Source organism: Melanerpes formicivorus, unplaced genomic scaffold (genome assembly GCF_026170545.1).
Source record: "Melanerpes formicivorus ecotype bairdi unplaced genomic scaffold, bMelFor1.0.p_v2 SCAF_45, whole genome shotgun sequence".
Lineage (NCBI taxonomy): Eukaryota > Metazoa > Chordata > Aves > Piciformes > Picidae > Melanerpes > Melanerpes formicivorus.
The window spans coordinates 1,059,394-1,079,569 of record NW_027142397.1 but is presented as its reverse complement, the minus strand read 5'-3'; the positions used below and the strand labels follow the sequence as shown (position 1 = coordinate 1,079,569).

General features: G+C 61.6%; 2 protein-coding genes and 1 long non-coding RNA gene across 10 annotated transcripts; 2 read left to right on the top strand and 1 right to left on the bottom strand.

Annotated features, from left to right (window-relative positions):
- Positions 1-1,083: 1,083 nt before the first annotated feature.
- SH3BGRL3 (SH3 domain binding glutamate rich protein like 3) lies at positions 1,084-3,008 on the top strand. Its single transcript, XM_068159108.1, has 3 exons — positions 1,084-1,203; positions 1,514-1,681; positions 2,014-3,008. The coding sequence occupies exons 1-3, from the start codon at positions 1,156-1,158 to the stop codon at positions 2,077-2,079; spliced, it is 282 nt and encodes a 93-aa protein (XP_068015209.1). The 5' UTR covers positions 1,084-1,155; the 3' UTR covers positions 2,080-3,008.
- Positions 2,970-15,541, bottom strand: UBXN11 (UBX domain protein 11). Of its 2 annotated transcripts, none has more exons than XM_068159070.1 (13): positions 15,503-15,541; positions 14,063-14,157; positions 13,730-13,830; positions 12,952-13,003; positions 11,918-11,994; positions 11,362-11,476; positions 9,216-9,433; positions 8,578-8,655; positions 7,547-7,667; positions 6,436-6,536; positions 6,121-6,188; positions 5,324-5,452; positions 2,970-4,596 (listed from the first exon to the last, which is right to left on the bottom strand). In XM_068159070.1, exons 2-13 carry the CDS (start codon positions 14,067-14,069, stop codon positions 4,431-4,433), a joined length of 1,233 nt encoding a protein of 410 aa, XP_068015171.1. In that variant the 5' UTR covers positions 14,070-14,157; positions 15,503-15,541; the 3' UTR covers positions 2,970-4,430. The 2 variants fall into 2 exon arrangements, with proteins under 2 accessions (XP_068015171.1, XP_068015172.1); XM_068159071.1 differs by having other exon boundaries at positions 2,970-4,548.
- LOC137451547 (uncharacterized) lies at positions 10,625-19,599 on the top strand. 7 transcript variants are annotated; one of them, XR_010989849.1, is made up of 5 exons: positions 10,625-10,805; positions 12,353-12,464; positions 14,104-14,220; positions 17,219-17,437; positions 19,210-19,599. It is a non-coding gene; the product is annotated as an uncharacterized lncRNA (long non-coding RNA). The 7 variants fall into 7 exon arrangements; XR_010989850.1 differs by lacking the exon at positions 10,625-10,805 and adding an exon at positions 11,547-11,568; XR_010989852.1 differs by lacking the exon at positions 10,625-10,805 and adding an exon at positions 11,869-11,885 and having other exon boundaries at positions 14,085-14,220.
- Positions 19,600-20,176: the final 577 nt, after the last annotated feature.

Below are 20,176 nucleotides of genomic sequence, written 5' to 3'. Positions count from 1 at the left end.
CAGGGCAGGATGAAACAGCTGAGTCCAGGAGCTCTTCCTGCAAGGCTCAGGCTCTGTTGCAGCCTTGCCCCTCGGTGGGGGAGAGCTCCCTGCCCCTCTGCTGGGGGCTGGTAAATAAGTCAGCATGGGTGGTGGTTCACTTTATCACAGTCCCCCTTGACCTTCGTGGAGCTGAGCCCCTGCTTGTGACAGTGCTGTGGGGCTGAGGGCAGCTCTTGGTTCAGCTTAGAGCAGGATTTACTGTGGGGGGGGAGTACTGCTGGAACTTCTGCTGCTTGGGGTTGGGGGAAATGCTTTTGCTGTTGCTTTGTGGTTAATTTCAGACCAAATCTGTTCTGTTCTGTGTGTTTTGGCCACTGCTAGTGGTGGCAGTAACAAAGGGGCTGGGTTGCTGTCCAGAGCTGTGTTCTGCACCCGGGGTGTTCCATTTCTGGTTGTTTCTGTTCCTGGGCTGCTGCTGCTGCCTTGTCCTGAGCTAACTGGGCCAAGGCTGTGTCTCGAAGCAGTTTGTCCTGATTGGGGGGTGCAGAGCAGCAGGGTGACTCCTGCTGTTCATCACCTCCCCTGTCCCTGCATCCTCCTCAGGGCACAGGCTCTAGTTCCCAGGCGCTGGGCAGGGTCCCCTTTGCCCCCTGCCCCTGCGGCGCTGGCTGTGGGAGCCTGGCTGAAAGCATCTCGGCTGAGGAGCCCCCTGCGGGGCTGGGCTGCCCTGGCCGTGCGGGGGCAATGTCCTCTCCTCATCCTCCTGCACCCCCGGCCCCCGCTGGCTGAGATGGGGACCCCCCGGCAGGCCTTGGCCCTTCCTTCCCAGGGGCAGCAGGACTCGGCCCCCCCTTGTCCCCCAGCCCCCGGGCGGCGGCGCTGGGCGATCGCAGCAGCCTTGCTCTCGGCTGCTGCTTTGGCTCGGCGTTTGGCATCCCCAGTAAGGCTGCCCTGGCTCCACTCGTGCCCAGCCGTCCCGCGGGGGCCGCGGGCGGGGGCCGCTCGGTGCCCGCTCGGTGCCGGCGCCGCCGACGCCGCATGCCCGAGCCCGGCGGCGCCATTGGCCCCGGCAGTCACATGGAGGGCGGCGGCGGCGCCGCCCGCTCCTTCCCGGTGCCTCCCTCCGAGCCTCCCTCCGCCGGGCTGAGCGCTGGGAGCGGCCGCGATCGCAGCATGAGCACCCTCAAGGTCTACAGCACCTCGGTCACCGGCTCCCGGGAGGTGAGCGGCGGCGGCGGGGCTCGGCGGGGCGCCCCGGGCGGGGTCCGTGCCCTGGGCTGGGTCTCTTCCCCTCTCCGTCCCGGGCGCCCCCTCCCCTGCTCACGCCGCCCCGTCCCCTTCATCCCCCGCGTCCGTCCCGCTCCCCGCGCAGCACCGCGCCCGGTGGCCGGGTGGGCTCTGGCCGCTGTCCCGCAAGGGGGAGGCAGCCCCTGAGCCCTGTGCCGAGCGCGGGGCGTCCTGGGCTGCAGGCTCAGCCTCGGGGCTCCTCTCCCCCTCCCCATAACCGGCCCTTTCCCACCCGGGCTCGCAGATCAAATCCCAGCAGAGCGAAGTCACCCGCATCCTGGATGGGAAGAACATCAAATACGAGCTGGTGGACATCTCCCAGGACAATGCTCTGCGGGAGGAGATGAGGGCCAAGGCAGGCAACCCCAAAGCCATCCCCCCCCAGATCGTCAACGGAGACCACTACTGCGGGGTGAGGCTTGTGCCCGGGGGGCTGGGGGTGGGGCTGGGACCCTGCCCCCTTGTTTTGGTTGTGGAAGATGTGAGGACACCTTCCAGGTGTTCCTCCCGGGGTGCACAAAGCACTGCCAGGGTTGAGGGAAGGGCTCTTTGGTGGCTTGTGAAAGGTGGAAGCTGTGCAGGGGCTCTCTGGGGGGCTGTCCCCACCCTGCCCTGATGGCTTCTGCATGCCTGCCCCCCATGCTGTGACCCAGTTTGTGCTGCTCCCCTGGGGACCCTGTGCTGCCTGGCAGGGGGGAGCCTGCAGCCCCTGCCTGCTGAGCAGCCCCCTGGCTTTCCCCACAGGACTATGAGCTCTTCGTGGAGGCTGTGGAGCAAAACACCCTGCAGGAGTTCCTGAAGCTGGCCTGAGCCCCTGGCTGCCCTCCTCTCCTGGACTCTACCTGCATTTCTGAGCACCCTCACCTCCCACCACCTTCACTTCCAGGCTGTCAGCTCTGTCCTGGCACCATGACCTCTATCCCAGCACAGGGGAAAACCCATGACCAAAACTACTCCTTGCAGCTGCCTCCACTTCCCTCCTGCCTAACCCTGGGATCATCTCAGAGGGATCCAGAGCAAGCTTGATGCTCCCTGGGAGCAGAGCTGGGCCTGGCTCCCTCCACAGCTTCCAGTGCCTCTGTAAACAGCAAAGCCTCTGGGGCTGTGGAAGTGCAGCTCCCTCAGCCCCCTCCTCTCCTCTGCAGGGAGAGCTTCCCCGTGGGGGGGAAGGGCTTAGGCTTGCAGCTTACTTCCCACTTCTCCCAGCTGCTGTTGGAATTGTAACCCTGCTGCCTCTCTTCCTTGGGGTTTGGTTTTGTTTCTGTTTCTCATCTCAACTGCAGCCCCCTGGCAGCTCAGGTGATTGTTGTTGTTGCTGTTTGTCTGTCTGTCTGTCTTTAATTTAATGCACAAATACTGCACAGAGCTGGGGCCTGGCCACCCCCTGCAGGAGGAGGCCCAGGCTGGGCAGCTCAGGCTGCTGCCACTTCTCAGGCTGCCCAGGGGGAGGATCAATAAGCCCTGGAAGTGGGGACCCCCCCCCCCCCGGCTGCTCTGGGCTGCTGGGGGCCTCCCTGGTGAGGGTTAGCAGCTCAGGGCTGCTCCAGAGCAGCTGCTCCTGGGGCTGTCCTAACCCTGCTCTTTGAGTTGGCTTTTGCTTGGGGTTGGGTTTGGTTGGGTGGTTTGGTTTGGCTTTTTTTTTGCAACTTGGACCAAGTGCATTTTGTTTTCCTGCCAAAAAGCAAAGTTTATAACCAGAGTTGTCTTCAGAGATGCTATTAAATGTCACTGTACCTTTCCCCCCTGGCCCTGCTGACTTTCTTTGCAGTTTGCTTTTCAGTTTGCAGGTTAACCACCACCACCCTCTGTAAAGATTGAGTCATTTCCAGCTCCCAGGAGCTGAGGCAGCTGTGCTCAGCTGCAGCTCCACACAGAGCTTGACACCTTTAGAGTGCTGCTGCTAATCAAAGGCTGCCTGGATCCCCTGCAGGGTGCTGGGGACAGGAACCTCTCTGAAGCAGCCTCCTCTGCACGGTAAGGAGCAGGGCAGGGACAGCTTCAGCAAGAAGCAAAGCCCTGCTTGGCTCTAGAGCAGGTTGTAGAGGGGCAGTGCAGAAGGCTGCCACGGGAGAAGGTTTCCTGTGTGCTCCTGTGTCTGCTGGAGGTGGCAGAAGGAGGAAGCAGGGCTGTGGCAACTGAGTCACCGGTGCCAGGCAGCCCTCCAGAGCAGGAGTGGTGCTTCCTGAACTGGAGCTGTGCAGGGCTCAGCTCTGATCAGAGGGTCCTGGGTGAGCTCTGGGCATCCTGCCCCTTCCCACAGCCCTAATGGGCACAGGAACTGCAGCTTCCAGAGATGGTTTTCCTGGGAGCCTTGCCGGGGGCTGGGCCAGCAGAGTGTGCAGGGCCTGTGCCGAGGGGGAGGCTGCCCGGAGGCTCTGCCTGGCGCCAGGGGGAGTGCCGGGGGCTGGGAGTCAAGGGGGAGCTTGTCACAGCTGCAGGGAGGAGTGAGCTGCAGAAAGGGGCTGCAGAGCCCAGCCCCAGCCCAGCCAGGAGGATGCTTGCCTCAGGGCTCAGCAGGGAAGCAGAGGGATCCAGCTCTTCTCCAATGACAGGGTGTCCTGTTGCAGCACCCAGCTCCTGCCTGCTGCAGGGAGGGAAGGAGGGAGGGAGGGAGTGGGGCTGCAGCTTGGTGTGGCTGGGGCTGAGCCTGGGCCTAGCTGCAGCTGGGGGCTGTCCAAGGGAAGGAGTTCTCCACGTACAGGAAACCCAGCAGCAGGATCTGCTGGCTCTGTCCCAGCACTGCAGTGGCTCAAGGCCTCCAGATTTTGCCTCAGCAGGGACTATCTAACTGCTGCTCTCCTGGTGTGAGTGCAGCTGAGATCTCTGGGGAGCACTGCATGGAGAGCCCCTGGCTGTTTGTCCTGCTGCCCTGCAGAATCCCCCAGCCCAGTACCAGTGTAAAGCAGGTGGCCTTCCTGGGCTGGGGATCAGCCTTGTGCAGATAAGAAACTAGACCTTGGGTTTGAGCTGACAGAGCCCCACCTGCCCTGGAGAAAGGAATCCCCCTGCTGCCAAAGGGAGAGGCCAAGCTGCTGCCTCCAAGCTCTTCTCTCCACCCCAGGTTGCAGCACAATGAAACCAAAACTGGAAGGCCTCCCACTCTGTGCTGAGGGTGCAGGGCAGCTCCTTCCTGCAGGGCCTGGGGGGAGCAGCTCTTGCTGTTAAGCTGTGTGCAGCCCTGCCCCCCCTCGTGGGGAGAGGTCTCTGCTCCTCAGCAGTAAGCAGGCACTGGGGGTCAGGCCACATTCCTGCAGGCTCCTGGAGTCGTCCACATACACCCTGTGGGGAAAGGTGCTGATGATCTCATAGGAGTCAGAGTCTCCACCCCTAGGAAAGAACAGCCCAAACTTTCCTAAGCACAGCATCCCCCTCTGGGCTGCTCTGGCTGCTCCAGCTCTGGCTGCTCCAGCTGTGCTTGGGTAAGAGCAGCAGGAGAGTTTCACAAGCAAAAGGCTTCCCACCCAAGCTGCAAGCAGCCAGGAGCGGAGTGACTGTTCCAGGCTGCACAGCTGCAGTGGGAGAGGAAGCTCTCCCATCCCAGCTGCAGGGAGCTGCTCAGGGGCTCAGCCTGAGGCCAGGCCTGCAGCTCATAACCAGAGTGGGAAGAGGGGAGAGCGAAGGAGTCCCCTCAGCCATCCGGAACTGTCCCCAGAGGGCAGTGTGAGCCCTTGGGCAGCACTAAAGGCGTTGGGGCTGAGCTAAGGATGGTCTCCAGGCAGGCTGCAGGCTGCAGCTCAGCTTCCAGGCTGCACCAACCCCTTGAGAACGGTGGCACTGGTCAAGTGAGTGGTGCTGAGGAGCTGGGAGGAGGCAAAGGCAATGCTGGGCCTGGCTCAGTGGCAACTGTGAGAGGCCAGAGGAGGTTCCCTCTGCTGCTGTGTCGGCTTTGTGGCACAGGTGGGTGTGAAATGCTCTGAGCTGAAGGAGCCCAGGGAGCATCTCTGGGGGAGGAGCAGCTCCTGGGGCTGGACTAACCCTCAGCCCTGCCTGGCTCAGGCTGCTTGCTGAGCTGCAGGGCCCTCAGCAGCAGCCCAGAAGCCTTCCCTGGGCCTACCTGGAGGCTGCGAGGCGCCGGCGCAGGTCGCCGATGGTGTCCGTGGGCAGCAGCCGCAGGACCTGGCTCCGCTCCCCGCCCTCGGGCCTGACACGCAGCCTGCAGCCAGCAGCCTCAGCCCCCTCCAGCCTGGAGGTCAGAGACATGGGTCAGCTGGGTGCAGAGCCTGAGAGCTCTCAGGGCTCTGTTTGCCCTTTGGAAATGCCCTGAGATGAGCAAAGCTCCTGAGGGTGGGCGAGAGCGCAGCCCCCAGCCCAGGCTGCTGCTTGGTGCTTCCCCTGCTCCACGGTGCCTTGGAAAGGAGGCTGCTGCCCTGCTTTCAGCTTCCTCTTGGATCAGTACTTTGTCCTACTTTCTTTTTTGATTAAAAATAACCTGCTTGCTGCTGTTTTCTGCTCCTCAGCTCTGTGTCCTCCCTGCCAGGGGAGAAGTGCTGCTGCTGTGACCTCCTCTCAGCTTCCTGGGGGCATTCTCCCATTTAACATCACCACAAACAGCTCCTCTGCTGGCTTGGACTTTTCCAGGTGCTTTCAAGCTCTCAGGGCAAGTAGTTGACAGCAGTAAGTAAGGTGTTGAACCACAGAGGCCTGTGTCAGAGGTGCACCAGCTGGGCAGGGTCACCAGGCCTGCCCAAAAGACCAAACTTGCCTTTTTCCCCCCTAACTATCTCTCAGGTATAAGATAACAGGGCCAAGTCCACTTCATTCCTCAGCTGAAGCCCCTGAAATGACCTCAGTGCTGAAAGAGGAGGAAGAGAGGAGCCTGACAGGGCAGGGGTGGAGGGGCTGTGCCCATACCTCTCCAGGCCAGGCAGCCTGGGTGTCTCCTGCAGGTTCTCTTTGCTGCTCTGCACTCCTCCAGAGCCCTGAAAGCAACCCAGGAGAGCTGTCAGCACTGCCTGCCCTGCACAGAGAGCAGCCAGCCCAGGAGAGCCCAGGGGCAGGTGCCAAAGTGCCACTGTGCTCTGCTGGAGCCCTTCTGGGAGGAAGAGGAGGCTGTGCAGAGCTGAGGGAGGCCTGAGAGGGAGGTTCCAGTGCTCTGCAGGGTGCTGAGCCCAGGCACTCCCTGCTGGCCTCCTCCTGTGGGTACTGGGGGGGGGGGTCTGCTCCTACCTGCTGCACAGCTCTGGCTGAATCCTGGACCCTGGTGGCTTCTCCAGGTGCTGATGGCTTGGGAAGCTTCTTGAGAAACTGCTCCAAGGAGAGCTTGGGACCTGCCAGAGCAGAGGGGAGATGTGACCATGTGTGACCTGGTGTAGGAAAGGCTGAGCTGGGCCTCTCTGTGCACCTCCTGTGGAAAGAGGCTGAGAGGGTTGGGGCTGCTCAGCCTGGAGACACCCTGCAGGCTCTGGGGAGACCTTGGAGCAGCCTTCCAGTATTTGAAGTGGGCTACAGGAGAGCTGGAGAGGGACTTTGTACAAGGGCTTGGAGTGACAGGATGGGGATACTGGCTTCAGAGTGGCAGAGGCTGGATTGAGCTGAGACAGGGGGAAGGATTCTTCCCCAGGAGGGTGGTGAGGCTCTGGGGCAGGCTGCCCTGAGCAGCTGGGAAGGCTCTAAGCCTGGGAGTGCTCAAAGCCAGCCTGGCTGGGGCCTTGAGCAGCCTGCCTGTGACAGGGAGTGGAACTGGATGAGCTTTGAGGTCCTTGGCAGCCCAAACCGTTCTGTGCAGCAAGAATGCAGCAGCCAAGAGGGAGAGCTCTGACCCCCTGCAGCTCTTGGTCTCCCCAGCTGAAGCCTGTCCCACTTGCTGCCCCAGTGAAGGGTTGGCTGGCAGCAGCAGAGGGCAGCTGCTGAGCACACAGCTGTGATGTGCAGCAGGCACAAACCTCCTCAGCCCTGCTGGGGGCAGGAAAAACTGCCCCCCTGGTGATTCCTGCAGGCCTGGGAGAGCTCTCCCCTGCTGAGGCTGTGCTTGGTGCTGCTGAAGGAGGAGCTGGAAGGAGCTGTGGCCTTCCAGCAGGGCAGAGGTGGCTCTGGGAACCTGCTGCCTCATTCTTTAGGAGGATTCAGTGATGAGAGGAGCCTGGCTGGCTGCCAGCTCCTGAAGCAACACTGGCACTGCCAGCACAGGCCTCTGACCCCCAAGTGTTCCCTTCCCTGCTCAGACCCTGCACCTTCCCCTCCTACCAGCTGGGCCACCCTGGACAGGTTTTGGTTCTCCTCTTTGGGAGCTGTAACTTTGGAGGAGGGTTAAGAGTGGGGAGCAGCTGTAAGGATTTACCTGGGCTGCCAGGGGTGTCCTGCACCTCACTTGGCCTGGACCTGCCAACCACTTGGCCAGGGCCAGGAAACCTCCCTGGAAGGTCTCTCTCCTGGAACACCACATCCCTCCTGTCAGTGACCTGTTGGAGCAAAGCTGACTGCTGCAGAAGCACTGGAAGCACAGCCCTGACAAACCCTGGGAGCTCTCCACACTCCAGGCACTGCACTCTCAGCTCTCTAGCAAAGCCAGCCCTGGCAGGACCACAGGCTGCTGCTCTCCATGAGCTGGGCCTCCCCTTTCCTCTGCTTCCACACCTGAGAAGGTTATCTGGGTGGAAAATGTGGGAGCTGGAGGCTGAGGGCAGAAGGAAGCTGCAGTGGGGGCTGGCAGGAGGCTCTAACAAGCAGTGCAGAGAGCTGAGCAGGCTCTGCCTGGCTTCCCCTCCAGCTCCTTTCACACTGTGCCCACACCACAGGGGCTGTGTTGACTCCAGAGTGCTGGGCTGGCCTGGGGCTTGTGGCCATGGAACCTGGAGAAACACAGCCCCAGGAGCTTGCTCAATCCTCCTTCTGAACAGGTTTGTTGGGAGGGAAGAGAACAGTTTCTTCTAAGAAGCTGATGGCTGAGGCTCTGCACTGCTGCCCTGCAGGGGGAGGCCAGGGCTGGGGCTGAGGCTCTGCACTGCTGCCCTGCAGGGGGAGGCCAGGGCTGGGGCTGAGGCTCTGCACTGCTGCCCTGCAGGGGGAGGCCAGGGCCGGGGCTGAGGCTCTGCACTGCTGCCCTGCAGGGGGAGGCCAGGGCTGGGGCTGAGGCTCTGCACTGCTGCCCTGCAGGGGGAGGCCAGGGCCGGGGCTGAGGCTCTGCACTGCTGCCCTGCAGGGGGAGGCCAGGGCTGGGGCTGAGGCTCTGCACTGCTGCCCTGCAGGGGGAGGCCAGGGCCGGGGCTGAGGCTCTGCACTGCTGCCCTGCAGGGGGAGGCCAGGGCTGGGGCTGAGGCTCTCACTGCTGCCCTGCAGGGGGATGCCAGGGCTGAGGCTCTCACTGCTCACCTGCAGGGGGATGCCATCTGGGTAGTGCAGCTGCAGCTCAGAGGGGAAATATCCATCGATGATGTCCTGCAGGCATTGCTGAAAGAGGGAGAGCTTGAGGTCATCTCTCCCCTGTGTGTCTCAGGCTCTGCTCTTTTGGGGTTGCTGGGCAGCAAGGATGCAGAATCTGCAGCAGCTCTAACTACTCCCCAGAGCCATCCAAGCCCTCAATGGGCACAAACCTGCAGCCAGGAACCATCCCAGCTCAGGCTCCTTGGGGCTCTGAGCAGCCTGCCTCTGACTTTAGGATCTAAGCATGAGAAGAACTTCCTTCCTTTGTGGGTGGCAGAGCCCTGCTGCCCTGGAGGGGGCTGCCCTGGAGGGGGCTGCCCAGAGAGGTGGTGGAGGCTCCTTCTCTGGGGCCCTTCAAGGCCTGCCTGGATCTGTTCCTGTGTGATCTGCCTGAGGTGATCCTGGTTGGACTCAAGGCCCTCCAGAGGTCCCCTCCAGCCCCTAACACTGACTGTGTGAGGAGCTGGAGGTCTCAGCAGCTGCTCCCTCCCAGCACTGGGCTGAACTCCCAAGCCCTGTTCCCCCCCCTGCCCTTTCCTGGGGCTGTCAGGGCTCCAAGCCCAGCTCCTCCCCAGCCCTTTCCATACCTGTGTGGCTGGGTGCTGGTAGGGCTGGAAGGGTCTCCCTGCCAGCACCATCCCATTCTGGTACAGAGTCAGAGGGAGGGCTTCTGGCTGCCTCAGCTGAGCTCCCCCAGCTGCCAGCTGGATCTGAGGGATGCCTTCCCCAGCCAGCAGGTTCAGATCCTTCACCTTTGCCAGGATCAAGTCAAAATCAATCTGGTGCTGGGAGACAACAGCTTCACCTGTGGCAGAGGGCTCAGAGTTACAGGGGGAAGGGGCTGCCAGCAGAGCAGCTGCTGCCTCCCTGCCTGGCTTTGAGGTGCATTTGAGCCCTCACATTTTGGGGCTGTGCTGCCTCTGCACCCTTTGCCTTTTGCTCTTCTGCAGAGGGTGGTGCAAGAGGGCTGCTGTCTGCTGGGGAGGTGAAACTGCAGGGCAGGGCAGAGGGCAGCAGGGCAGCAGCCCTCTTGCTACAGGCTGGAACTCCAGAGCCAGCTGCAGCCCTTGAGAATCATCCAAGAGTTGTGGCTGGAAAGACCTTTAAGAGCCTCCAGCCCAACCATCCTCTAACTCAGCCAAGGCTGGGGCTAAGCCATGGCCCTCACCACATCCCTGCCTCTGTGGAATCCCTGCAGGGATGGGGATTCAGCCTCCTCCCTGGGGTGGTTCCAGTGTTTGGGAAGCCTCTCAGTGAAGAAGTTTCTCCTAATATCCAACCTCGACCTTCTCAGGTGCAGCTGGAGGCCATTTCCTCTTGTCCTGTCTCTCACTCCTTGGGAGAAGAGACCAAGCCCTAGCTGGCTCCAGCCTCCTCTCACTGAGCTGCAGAGAGCCAGGAGGTCTCCCCTCAGCCTCCTCTTCTCCAGACCAAGCCACCCCAGGTCCCTCAGCTGCTCCTCACCTGACCTGCAGGCCTCTCACCAGCTTTGTCACCCCCTCCAGTGCCCCCACTCAGCTCCTTGCCTTGATCTGTGAGGTCAGGACTGCTGTCAGCCCTTCATGTGGGGCTGTGGAATGCAGAGTCAGGGACTAAGCAGCTGGGATGGATGAAGGGAGCAGGGCAGGCTTGAAGGGGTGCCAGGGTAAGCACAGCTGGCTGCCTGCTGCTGGCTGCCTGCTGCTGGCACTTGCTGGGCACTGCTGTGGCTGGCAGGCTGGGTGCTGCAGGAGGGTGGCAGGAGGAAGCAGCCAGAGTTGAGATGGGACAGAAAGAAAACTGCAGTCAGAAGAGGAAGTGGAAGTGAAGGAGGCAGAGACAAAGCCTGTGGGGGTTTCTGTTCTGCTTTTTGAGAGGTGACAAAGAAGGAAAGCAGGGTGGGGAGGAAGCCCTCCTGGGAAGGGGGAGCTGAAAACAATGCAAATGAAATCTGCTGCTGCCCTCCTCTCCTGCCCCCTGCATGGGAGGGAGGGAAGAGTGCCTTAGCTGATGCTTGCACAGGGGCTAGGGAGCAGCAGTGCCTGTCCAGCACAGTGCCCAGCACCTCTCTCTCTTCCCTCCATCAGCACTTCCTAGGCAGCCAGGGCCAGGCATGCTTGGAGCCCATGCAGCACAAGCAGGTCTCAGAGCTGGGAGGAGAGGCAAACAGTGCTCAGGGCTGGGGGCAGACACTGGGGGTAAGTCACTGCAGCCCCTGGGAGCACCAAGCAGCTGGGGCCACCTTCCACCCATCCAGGGTCAAGGCTGTTGGAGCAATCAAGCTCCAGCCCTTCAGGAAGCAGCTGCCCCGGGGGGGTCCTGCAGCTGCCCCGGGGGGGGGGTCCTGCAGCTGCCCCGGGGGGGGGTCCTGCAGCTGCCCCGGGGGGGTCCTGCAGCTGCCCCGGGGGGGTCCTGCAGCTGCCCTGGGGGGGTCCTGCAGCTGCCCCGGGGGGGGGTCCTGCAGCTGCCCCGGGGGGGGTCCTGCAGCTGCCCCGGGGGGGTCCTGCAGCTGCCCTGGGCCAGCAGGCTCTGCCCTCCTCCTTCAGACAAGGCTGGCAAAGTGCAGGGGTGGAAACCCCAACCCTACTGCCTGGCTCAGCTCCTGAACCTGCTGCAGGGCTCTGCCCTGTGGTGGCCTCAGCACAGGATCACAAACTCCAGAGGCCTCACTCCTGTGTCTGCTGCTGGCCATTCCCTCTGTGAGAGGGCAGCAGGAGCTGGGGCAGCTGCTTCAGCAGGGTGCTGCTGCTTTACCTGGCTTCCAGAAGCTCCTTGCTGGCAGCTCTCCCTCATCCTTGCCTGGGTCTGCATCTTCCAGCTCTTTGTGTCCCTCTCCAACCCAGATCAGGCCATAGTCATTCAGGAAGCACTGTCAGGGGAGGGCACAGGTCAGAGCTGCAGAGCTTCAGGCAACCAGACATGGAAGAGGGCTCAGCTGTGACTGTGAGAAGCAAAGGGGAGGTGAGAGGCTTTGTCTTGAGGCTCTCTGGCCCTGGCAGCCAGACCCAGTCCCTGGCAGGGCAGTTTGCAGCAGCTCTACTGGTAGTAAGCAGAAGGGCAGAGGAAATGATTGGTGGTGAAGCAGTGATCCCCCAAGCTGAGCCCAGCAGGAGGAGGCTTGGAGGAGGCTCCAGTGTTTGTATGTCACAGCCTGCTGCCCTGCAGCTCACACCCAGCCTGCTCTTCCTTTGCAGGGGGCTGAGGTGAAGAGCTGTGAGCATCAGAGTGGCAAAGGCCAAGCAGCCTGGGACTGCAGTGAACTCCAAGGGAGGATGCAGGTGGCTGAGGGCAAGGGAAGCAGAGGGCTCACCTCCATCTGCCAGACCTGGCTCTGCAGCTGAAGGCATCTCCTTCCCAGCCCCTCTGCTGTGGATGAGTGGGGAGCAGCTGAAAGGGAAGCCTTGGTGTGGGGGGTTTGATGCAAAGAGCACACAGGCAGCACCTGCCTGCCCCAGCACTGAGCTCAAGGCCCTGCAGGGCAGGGGCTGAGCATGAGCTCTGCACTCTGGGCCCTGCTGGCAGACTAAGAGGCAGCTGGGAAGGGTAGCAGTGCAGGTCTGGGCTGCAGGAAGCTGGTGTGAGCAGTGCTGCTTGCACCTGAGGTGGGAATCCCTTGGCTCAGCCTTGAGGAGCAGGGAGCTCCACTAAAGCTCCACACTTGGCTCCACTAAAGCTGGAGCCAAGGCCCTGGGCTGGAGCAAGGCTGCTCTGTGGTTTAACAGGCACCTTCTTGTTCTCTGCCCAGGAAATGGAGCACTCACCACAGCTTTGTGCTGCTAAGCTGTGGTAGGAAATGTGTCTGGGCTCAGCTGGAGAGCTGCTGGACCCCGAGGAACTGAACAGGAGGGAAACCTTTGGTGAGTCTCTCCAAGCTGGGTTCAGTTCAGAGGTTGCCTCACAGGGCAAGGAGCCTGAACCTGCTCAGGGCTCCCAGGAGAGTTTTGCTTTCTCAGCTGGGAGCAGCTCTGGGTTTTTCCCAGGCTGTTTGAACTCTGCAGTGTTTACCTCTTGTTTTGTTGCTCTTTTTCCTGAGCACCCTCAGGTAGCTGTGTGCTTGTTCTGTGCTCATGGAGACTTAGTAACCCACAGAAAATAGGGCAGGAAGCTGCTGGGGTTTGCTCACTGCATCAGAAGGGCTGAGGAGCAGCTGCAAGTCTGAAGTGTGGCCCTGCTTTGGCAGCCAGCACCACGTGTGTGCAACTGCTCCCTCCTCACCTGAGAGCCTCTTGGGTCTTCGAGGCAAGGACAGCTCAGAGGGGAGCTCCCCAAGCTTGCTCAGTTTGAGTGCCAGGAGCTCTGTAGCACTCCCACAGCCAAGTGCCAAGGGCAGAACTATTTCATTACCTTCCTCCTGAAGAGCCTTCAACTTCTCTTCAAGTTCAGCAATTCTCCTGTCCTTCAGCACAAGAACAGACAATGACCTGGTTTAGTTCCTTGGCCTTCAGGCCCCTGAGGCACAGTTTGCACCATTAGCCCTGGCTGGGTCAGTGGTGCTCACACCCCTGCTCCACCCAGACAAAACAAGGGGCAGGAAGGCTGAACCACCTCAGAGGTACTTCAGTTAGGCCCAAATGAGGGGTGGGATATAAACAAACTGCTCCAAGAGCAGGTGAGGGACATGCTGCCCTCTCTCTCTCCCTCCCCCTGCACAAGAGCTGTAGGCAGGCACAAGGACTCCTGCCCCCGTGCTGCCTGCCCCCGTGCTGCCTGCCCCCATGCTGCCTGCCCCCGTGCTGCCTGCCCAGGACCCAACCCCAGCATCCCTGCAGCCTCCTTTGGCAATGAGAAAGAGGATATCTTCTAAGCTGCAGTAACCAAAGAGGCCTGCTGCAGGACAGCTCTGCTGTGTGAGCAGCTCTCAGTGCAGAAAAGGAGGAGAAGAAAGGTCTGAAGCCAAAGCCAGCAGTGAGAGGGTGCTGAGATTCTTGGCCTCTCCCCTCTCCCACCCCAAGGGCTGGTGAAATTGCTCTGTTGTTTGGCAAAGGTTTTGGTCAATGAGCAGAGCAGGCTACAGCTCAGTTAGGCTCAGCCCAGGTGAGGTCTGAGCAGCTGCTAGCACTGCTGTGCCTTCAGCCATCAGGGCAGGACACACCCCAGGTCCAGCAAGGCCCAGGGCCTTTACCTTCCCTTGGATTTCTTGTGTCTGTTCCTCTATCTTCTGTTCCAGCAGAGTGAGTCTTTGCCTCAGGAAGGACAGGGGCCCTGGCTCAGTGCAGGCAGCATCTGGAAGCACAAACAGGTGGCACCTGTCTAAAATGGGGATCAGTGCTGGAGGCTCATCTGCACCCCAGGGAGCCCCACACAGGAATCCAGCAGGGAGGAGCAGGGAGCCCTTTAGGGGTGCTGGGTAGGAATCTCTTGGCTCCTGGCTGCTAAGGAGATGGAGTTAGCCCTGGCCTGGGGCACTAAAGCCCACCTGGTGGCCCAGAATCCCCTGACTGCTGAAGAACCTTACCCTGCATGTTCTTTACTTCCAGTCTTCTCCCCCTTGAGCAGGAGGGGAGGCTGCCTTGCACTGGATTCTTTGTCCTGGGAGACAGGCTGGCATCTCTGAGAAGAGCAGGGAAGAAAGAAAAGAGGTCAGTGGCTGGGCTGTGACTTCTCCAAAAGCAGGTAAAGACAAACTGGGGTCATGTGAGGGGAAAAAGAGGGCAGGAGGAGGCAGAGTGGTGCAGTCCCTTCACTCCCATAAGCACCTCAGCTAACTAACCACTGGTTAAGGGCCAGGCCCCAAGGGGAGGTAAAAATCTCAGCAGCAGAGAAGACTGAAGACAAAATGTGGCTCAGGAAGAGAGCAGGAGGCTGAGACAGAGCATTCTGCACTGCACAGGGAGGCAGAAGGGGGGCATGTGGAGCTGTTTTAACCAAACCCAGAGACACTCTGGGATGAACAGAAGCAGCAAACCTCACTGAAAGGGGTAAGGGAGTTTTTGCTCTAAGCTCTGGTAGGAAGGATGTGACCTAAAATGGAGCTGTGAAAATAGATGAGGTTCTGCTGTGCTCCAGGGCTTGCTGAGGATGTGGAAATCTTCTATTGCTTATCTGATTTGGGACATGCAGGAGAGAGCTGCAACCATTGCAAAACAGGCAGGAGAGTAAGGAAAGCCTTGCTGACAGAGGCAATGAGCCTGGGCAGCTCTGCCCTGTCCGTGGGGGGAGGAAGGGATGAGAAGCAAAACCCCAAAGCACAAGTTCACTAAGGCTGGGAGGGTTTGCTTGAGGGGCAGATCTGCTAGAGTGCTGGCCCCAAAGGCTCTCTAATTGTCAGCTGTCCTCCTCAGTCCACCTCGGTTCCTACACCCACAGCTTGCAGCAGTGCAAATCCTTCAGCCACGATCTGCTGCCTGAGAGCAGAGGGGGTGAGATCCGGGTGGGCAAGGCGCGGGGGTGCCCTCTGTGCCAGGGCAGGTGATGTCTGCGGTGCCATCGCAGCTACAGAGACCAACTCTCTGCTCCAAGCTGATGAGGCTCAAACGCCAGAGGCCGCAGTGAGCTGCGACTGCCCCGGAGCCCTGGGGGCTGCTGGCGGCTGCTGCCGGCCAGGAAACGCAGCAGTAGGGGATCTGGGGAGGGTCCTTCGAGCCGGGGCTGTTTCTCAGCCGGCCACAGCCGTGCGGGTCTCCGGCAGGCCGGCAGCCATCGGCTGCTTGAGGGAGCGCTGGCGAAGGGGCTCCGCGCACCGGCCGAGGGGCTCCGCGCACCGGCGGTCACCCGGCACGGGGCAGCCTGCCTGTGGGCGCTGGGGGGACCCGACGTGGGTGGCAGCGCCAGGGGCCCCCTGGCCTGTGCTGGGGGGGGGAAGGCCGTGTGTGTGGGCGTCCCTCGCGGCGTTGGGGGTCCCCACCGCAGGGGTTCCCCACCGCAGGGGTTCCCCCGGTGCCGCCGCAGCACTCACCCGCGCTCAGCGCGCCGCCGCCGCCGTCTTGTTGAGGGGCGGTTGCCATGGCGACGAGCGGCGCTGCGATTGGCTCGGCCCTGGCCACGTGGGGAGCGCAGGACTACAGATCCCGGCATGCACCGCGGCGGGGCCCGCGCTCGGCCCACGGCAGCCCCGCGGTAGGAGTGGGGGGCGTGGAGCGGCCGAGGCTGCACACGAGGCGGCCAGCAGCGCCCAGGCACTGCTCAGGCACTGCTCAGGCACTGCTCAGGCACTGCTCAGGCACTGCTCAGGCACTGCTCAGGCACGGCTCAGCCGCGGTGCGGGAAGCAGGGCAGGGACTGTCCCCTGTGCTGGGCGCGCTGAGGCTGCACCTCAAACACTGCGTTCCGGTGTGGGCTCCTCGCCCTAGGACGGACATTGAGGTCCAGTCTGACCACACACTTGCTGATGGCCTCAGCTGCTGTTTTTGCCTAGCAACGCTCTGCCTCACCCCAGCACTGTTTGCTCACTGATGCTCCCAACTCAGAGACTCAGAACTGTCAGGGTTGGAAGGAAGCTCAAGGCTCAGCCAGTCCCAACCCCCTGTCATGGGCAGGGACTCCTCACACCACAGCAGGCTGCTCACAGCCACATCCAGCCTGGCTGTGAAAACCTCCAGCAATGAGGCTTCCACCACCTCCCTGGGCAGCCTGTGCCAGGCTCTCACCACCCTCCTGATGAAGAGCCTCCTCCTAACATCCAGTCTGAATCTGCCCATTTCTATTCTGGTTCCAGTAACTCCACTCAGCACTCGCTGCCATCCAGAGCCCCTTCCCTGTGCCTCCCACCCACTACCACCACGCTCCTCAGCTCTCCTGGGCACTTGGCCTCGCCAGTCAGAGAGCAGCAGAACAGAGGCTGCTTTTTAGCACCTTTTATGGGATGTTTGCTGTCCCTCAGAGACTTTCATTTTGACACTTCCACGAGGTGCAGAAATCAACGAAATGTGGTGAGGCTTTGCTGCAGAGGAGCCCTCAGCTGCAGGCTGTGCTGTGATGCACTTCACCACCACAAAAGCAGACAGCAGGTGTGGTGTGTGTGCTTCACCCCTTTCAAAGTGGCTTTGAGATAATCAGATCTCTGTTCCCTGCAGCTGCAGGTGAGTGGGTGAGGGAGCTCAGATCTGCTGTGAGGAGGCAGGTCCTGGGCAGCTGGAAGGGTTTCCCTGATCCATTATCTGGAAGAGCCTACCCCAGGTGTCTAACTGAAACTCAGAGGGATGGCTTGGTCCCAGCTTCTGCCCCGAGCTGCAGGGATGGTTTGTTATGTGGTGCCCTTGCTGAAGTGTTGGCCATGATTTGCAAACCCTCCCAATGAATGTGGTGGGGTTTGACCCTTTGTGGTTGTGGGGCACAGGAGAGGGTGAAGTAGAGCTCAGCCTGGTGTGGTTCATGCTGCAGGAGGAGGGAAAGGAAGAGCAAGGAGCTGGCTGCCTTTGCTGGAGACAGGGAAGAGGAGCTGCTGCTGTGCTGGGTGATGGAAAAGCAAGGCTGGAAGGGCTGTGTTGTGTGGAAGGGTCTTTAGTGAGGTGGGAAAAGGCAGGGCAAGGAGCTTGCTGCCTCTGCCCAGGGAGCAGGGGGAGCAGGAGCTGCTCTTGTGCCAGGTGATGGAAAAGCAGGGCTGGAAGGGCTGTACAGCATCATCCCCACGTGGAGCTCCTCCATGCTGTCTCTTGCACCTTCTCCCTCACAGCATCAGCAGCCACTTCCCCAAAGTTGCCCTCAGCAGCACCAGCAGTGACTTCCCCAGGCCTGTGCAGGGAGGGAGGTGTGACTGGTGAGGCAGGGCCACCAGGCTGCTTAAAGCCTCCTGCCGCGCTCGCTGCCAGCAGAGGAGGAAGTCTCAGGACACGCTGAGAGCAGAGCCCCAAGCATGCAGCCCCTCCTGCTCACCCTGCTCATCCTCTGTGTGGTAAGACAAACCCCACAGCGAGGGGCCCTGTGAAGCCTGGGGGGTCCCAGCCACCTCTGTCCCCTGGGTGTGTTGGCAGCCAGGGTTGGGTTCAGCTGGTGGGAGGATTCCTGCTGACCTGCGGCTGGGAACCGCAGCCTTTGGCTTTTTGCTTCCCCTGATGATGTTGTTTGGCTTTAGCCTTGGCTGGCTGTGGCCTCTAAGGTCCAAACTGAGTCAGAGAATCGTTTGTTTGGGTTGGAAAAGACCTTCAAGGTCATTGAGCCCAACCATTCTCTAGCTCCACCAACGCTGGGGCTAAGCCCTGGTCCTCAGCACCACAGCTCTGCCTCTTTGAGCCACCTCCAGGGATGGGGATTGAGCCTCCTCCCTGGGCAGCCTGGGCCAGGCTTGGAGAAGCCTTTCAGTGAAGCACTTGCTTCTAATAGCCAACCTAAACCTCCTCTTGGGCAGCTTGAGGCCATTTCCTCTCCTTTCACTTGTTAGTAAGAAGAGACCAACCCCCTTCCCTTCAGACCATTGCTTCTATCCAGAACCTTCTCTGCTCTTGGCTCTCCACCCCACCTTGCAGCCTCTCCTTTGGTGTGGGGACACCAAGCACGGCTGCAGGGCCCCAGAGGTGCTGGGCTCAGCTGTGGGGACGCTGGGTGGGTGCACACAGGTGGGTGCACAGCTGCCTGGTTTCCTCCTGTCCCTTCCCACTGGAGGTTGTTTTCCTTCCTGCAGGGAGGCTCCGTGGGGGTGCTTGTGCTGTGCTGGTGGCCTTGGCTGCGCTGTGGGTGGGGTGGTGTGGGAGGGATGAAGGTCCTGGTGCTTTTGGGGAGGTTGCTGCTCTTGGGATGATTTTTGTGCCTGCAGCACGTTGATAACGGGGCCAGATTTGTCTGTGCTGATGTCTCACACAAACTGCAGGCAGCTGTGACCCACTGCAGGCTCCCCAGGGTGCAGTTATGCTTTGGGAGTCCCACTCTGTGTCCAGGCAAACCAGCCCAAAGCCCTCACAGCACAAGAGCGATTGAGAGGGGCAGAGCTGGGCGCTGGGACCCAGTCCCTGGCCTTGTCCCAGCTCCAGAGGGACCTGAGGAATGGTGTGAAGCAGTGTGGGGGGCGGTTCACAGGGGCAAATGCTGTCCCTTCTCCAGCGACCCCTGTGGCTGTGACCCCTGCTGTGGGCATCACACACAGCTGCTTGCACCAGGAATCGCTCCCAGTGCCAGGCACCCTGCACAGGCAGGTCAGGAGGGATGCCCACACCTTCCCTTGGAGGTCTCTTTAGAGACAGAAGGAAACTGCCCTGCAATCATCGTCCCCTGTGTGTCACTCGCTGGCTGCAACCTCCCTGCTTGCGACAGCCTGCTGCTGGGGCACAGGGGCCCCTCCTCCTCTCCCTCCCTTCCAGGATGGGCATTTCCCAGCTCTGCTCCTGCACCCCCGGGCCTCGTGGTCCACCCCTGCAGTGGTTTGAGGGGCAGAGCCCCTCCCCCAGCTTCTGTTTTGCCAAACAAATTGCTGAACGCCTCTGCCCAGAAGCAGGGCAGTGAGAGGAGGCAGAGCTCGCTCGGCTTCCTCTCTGGGGAAACCCCCAGCCAGGGCTGCCCGAGGCCAGCAGCCCCCCTGTGCCTCCCCGGGACAGGTGCCGTGTGGGCACCAGGCTGCCCTGGCTCCTTTCTGCCCCCCAGGGCTGCCGGGCAAGGGCTCTCAGGGCGTTTCTGCCCCGTGCTGCCCTCTGCTCGGCTTTGGAGCAGCGTTTTGACTCTCCTCTTCCCTTCCAGTCCCTCGGCCAGGCGGACACGGGGAAAGGCCAGGAGGAGGACCAGCAGAGCACCCGTGCCCCGACTGCCCAAGTCCCCGTAAGCAGCATGAGCCCCGCCTGCAGCAGCCCCCCGCTGCTCTCCCTCGCCCTGGGGCTGGCTCTGCCTTTCTTCCTGCACCACTGACCCGGAGGGGGACACCATGCACCTCACCTTCCCCCCCCCGACGACCCTCCCCAGGCTGGCATCCCCCGCACCTCCGCGGATCCTCGCAGCACAGAGGCCCAGCCGGCCCAACGCCATCGCTCCCATCCCTGCCGCTTCCCTCTGCTCGCCCTGGAAATCAAACCCCGACCCTGGCCCTGCGCCCAGGCTGAGAAATAAAAGCGCTGCCCTAGAGGCTGCTGGCTAGCTCCGGCTCCGGCTCCGCTGTGGGGCTACGGGGGGGCAAGGGTCGGTAACGGAGATTCCCCCCCGCGCCGGGGGCTTCGAACCCTCGGTGCCGCTGGAGCCCTGCGACCTGGCACTCCCAAAGCCCGCAGGGTGGCCCCGGCCGGCGTGCGCCCACGGACAGCCCTCGGGGCCAGGACCGGGGCCCAAGCCTAGACTGCGCTCCGGCGCCCCCCTCAGGCCAATCGCACGTCAGGGGCTTCGACTCCTAACCAATCAGGCGCTGCCAAACTGCCTGCCGCTAGCCAATCAGGGCCCGGCAGTGGGTATATCAGGGTGGGTGAGGCTGGCAGCTGCTGCCAGCCAGCGGCGGGATGGAGGGAGGCGAGGCGGCGGTGTAGCCCCCGGTGGGGAGGATTTGTCTGCTCAACTCGGTCCCTACGCACCGAGCGGGGCGGCCCCGGCGCGTTTGGATGTCCCGCGGTGGTTTCCAAGCGCTGGAAGCCCAGCCGAGGTTGTACCGGGAGGCAGCATCCTCCCTGCGTGGCTCCTCGGGGGCAGGAGCCCAGCATGGTGGGGTCTGAAAGGACCTCTGGAG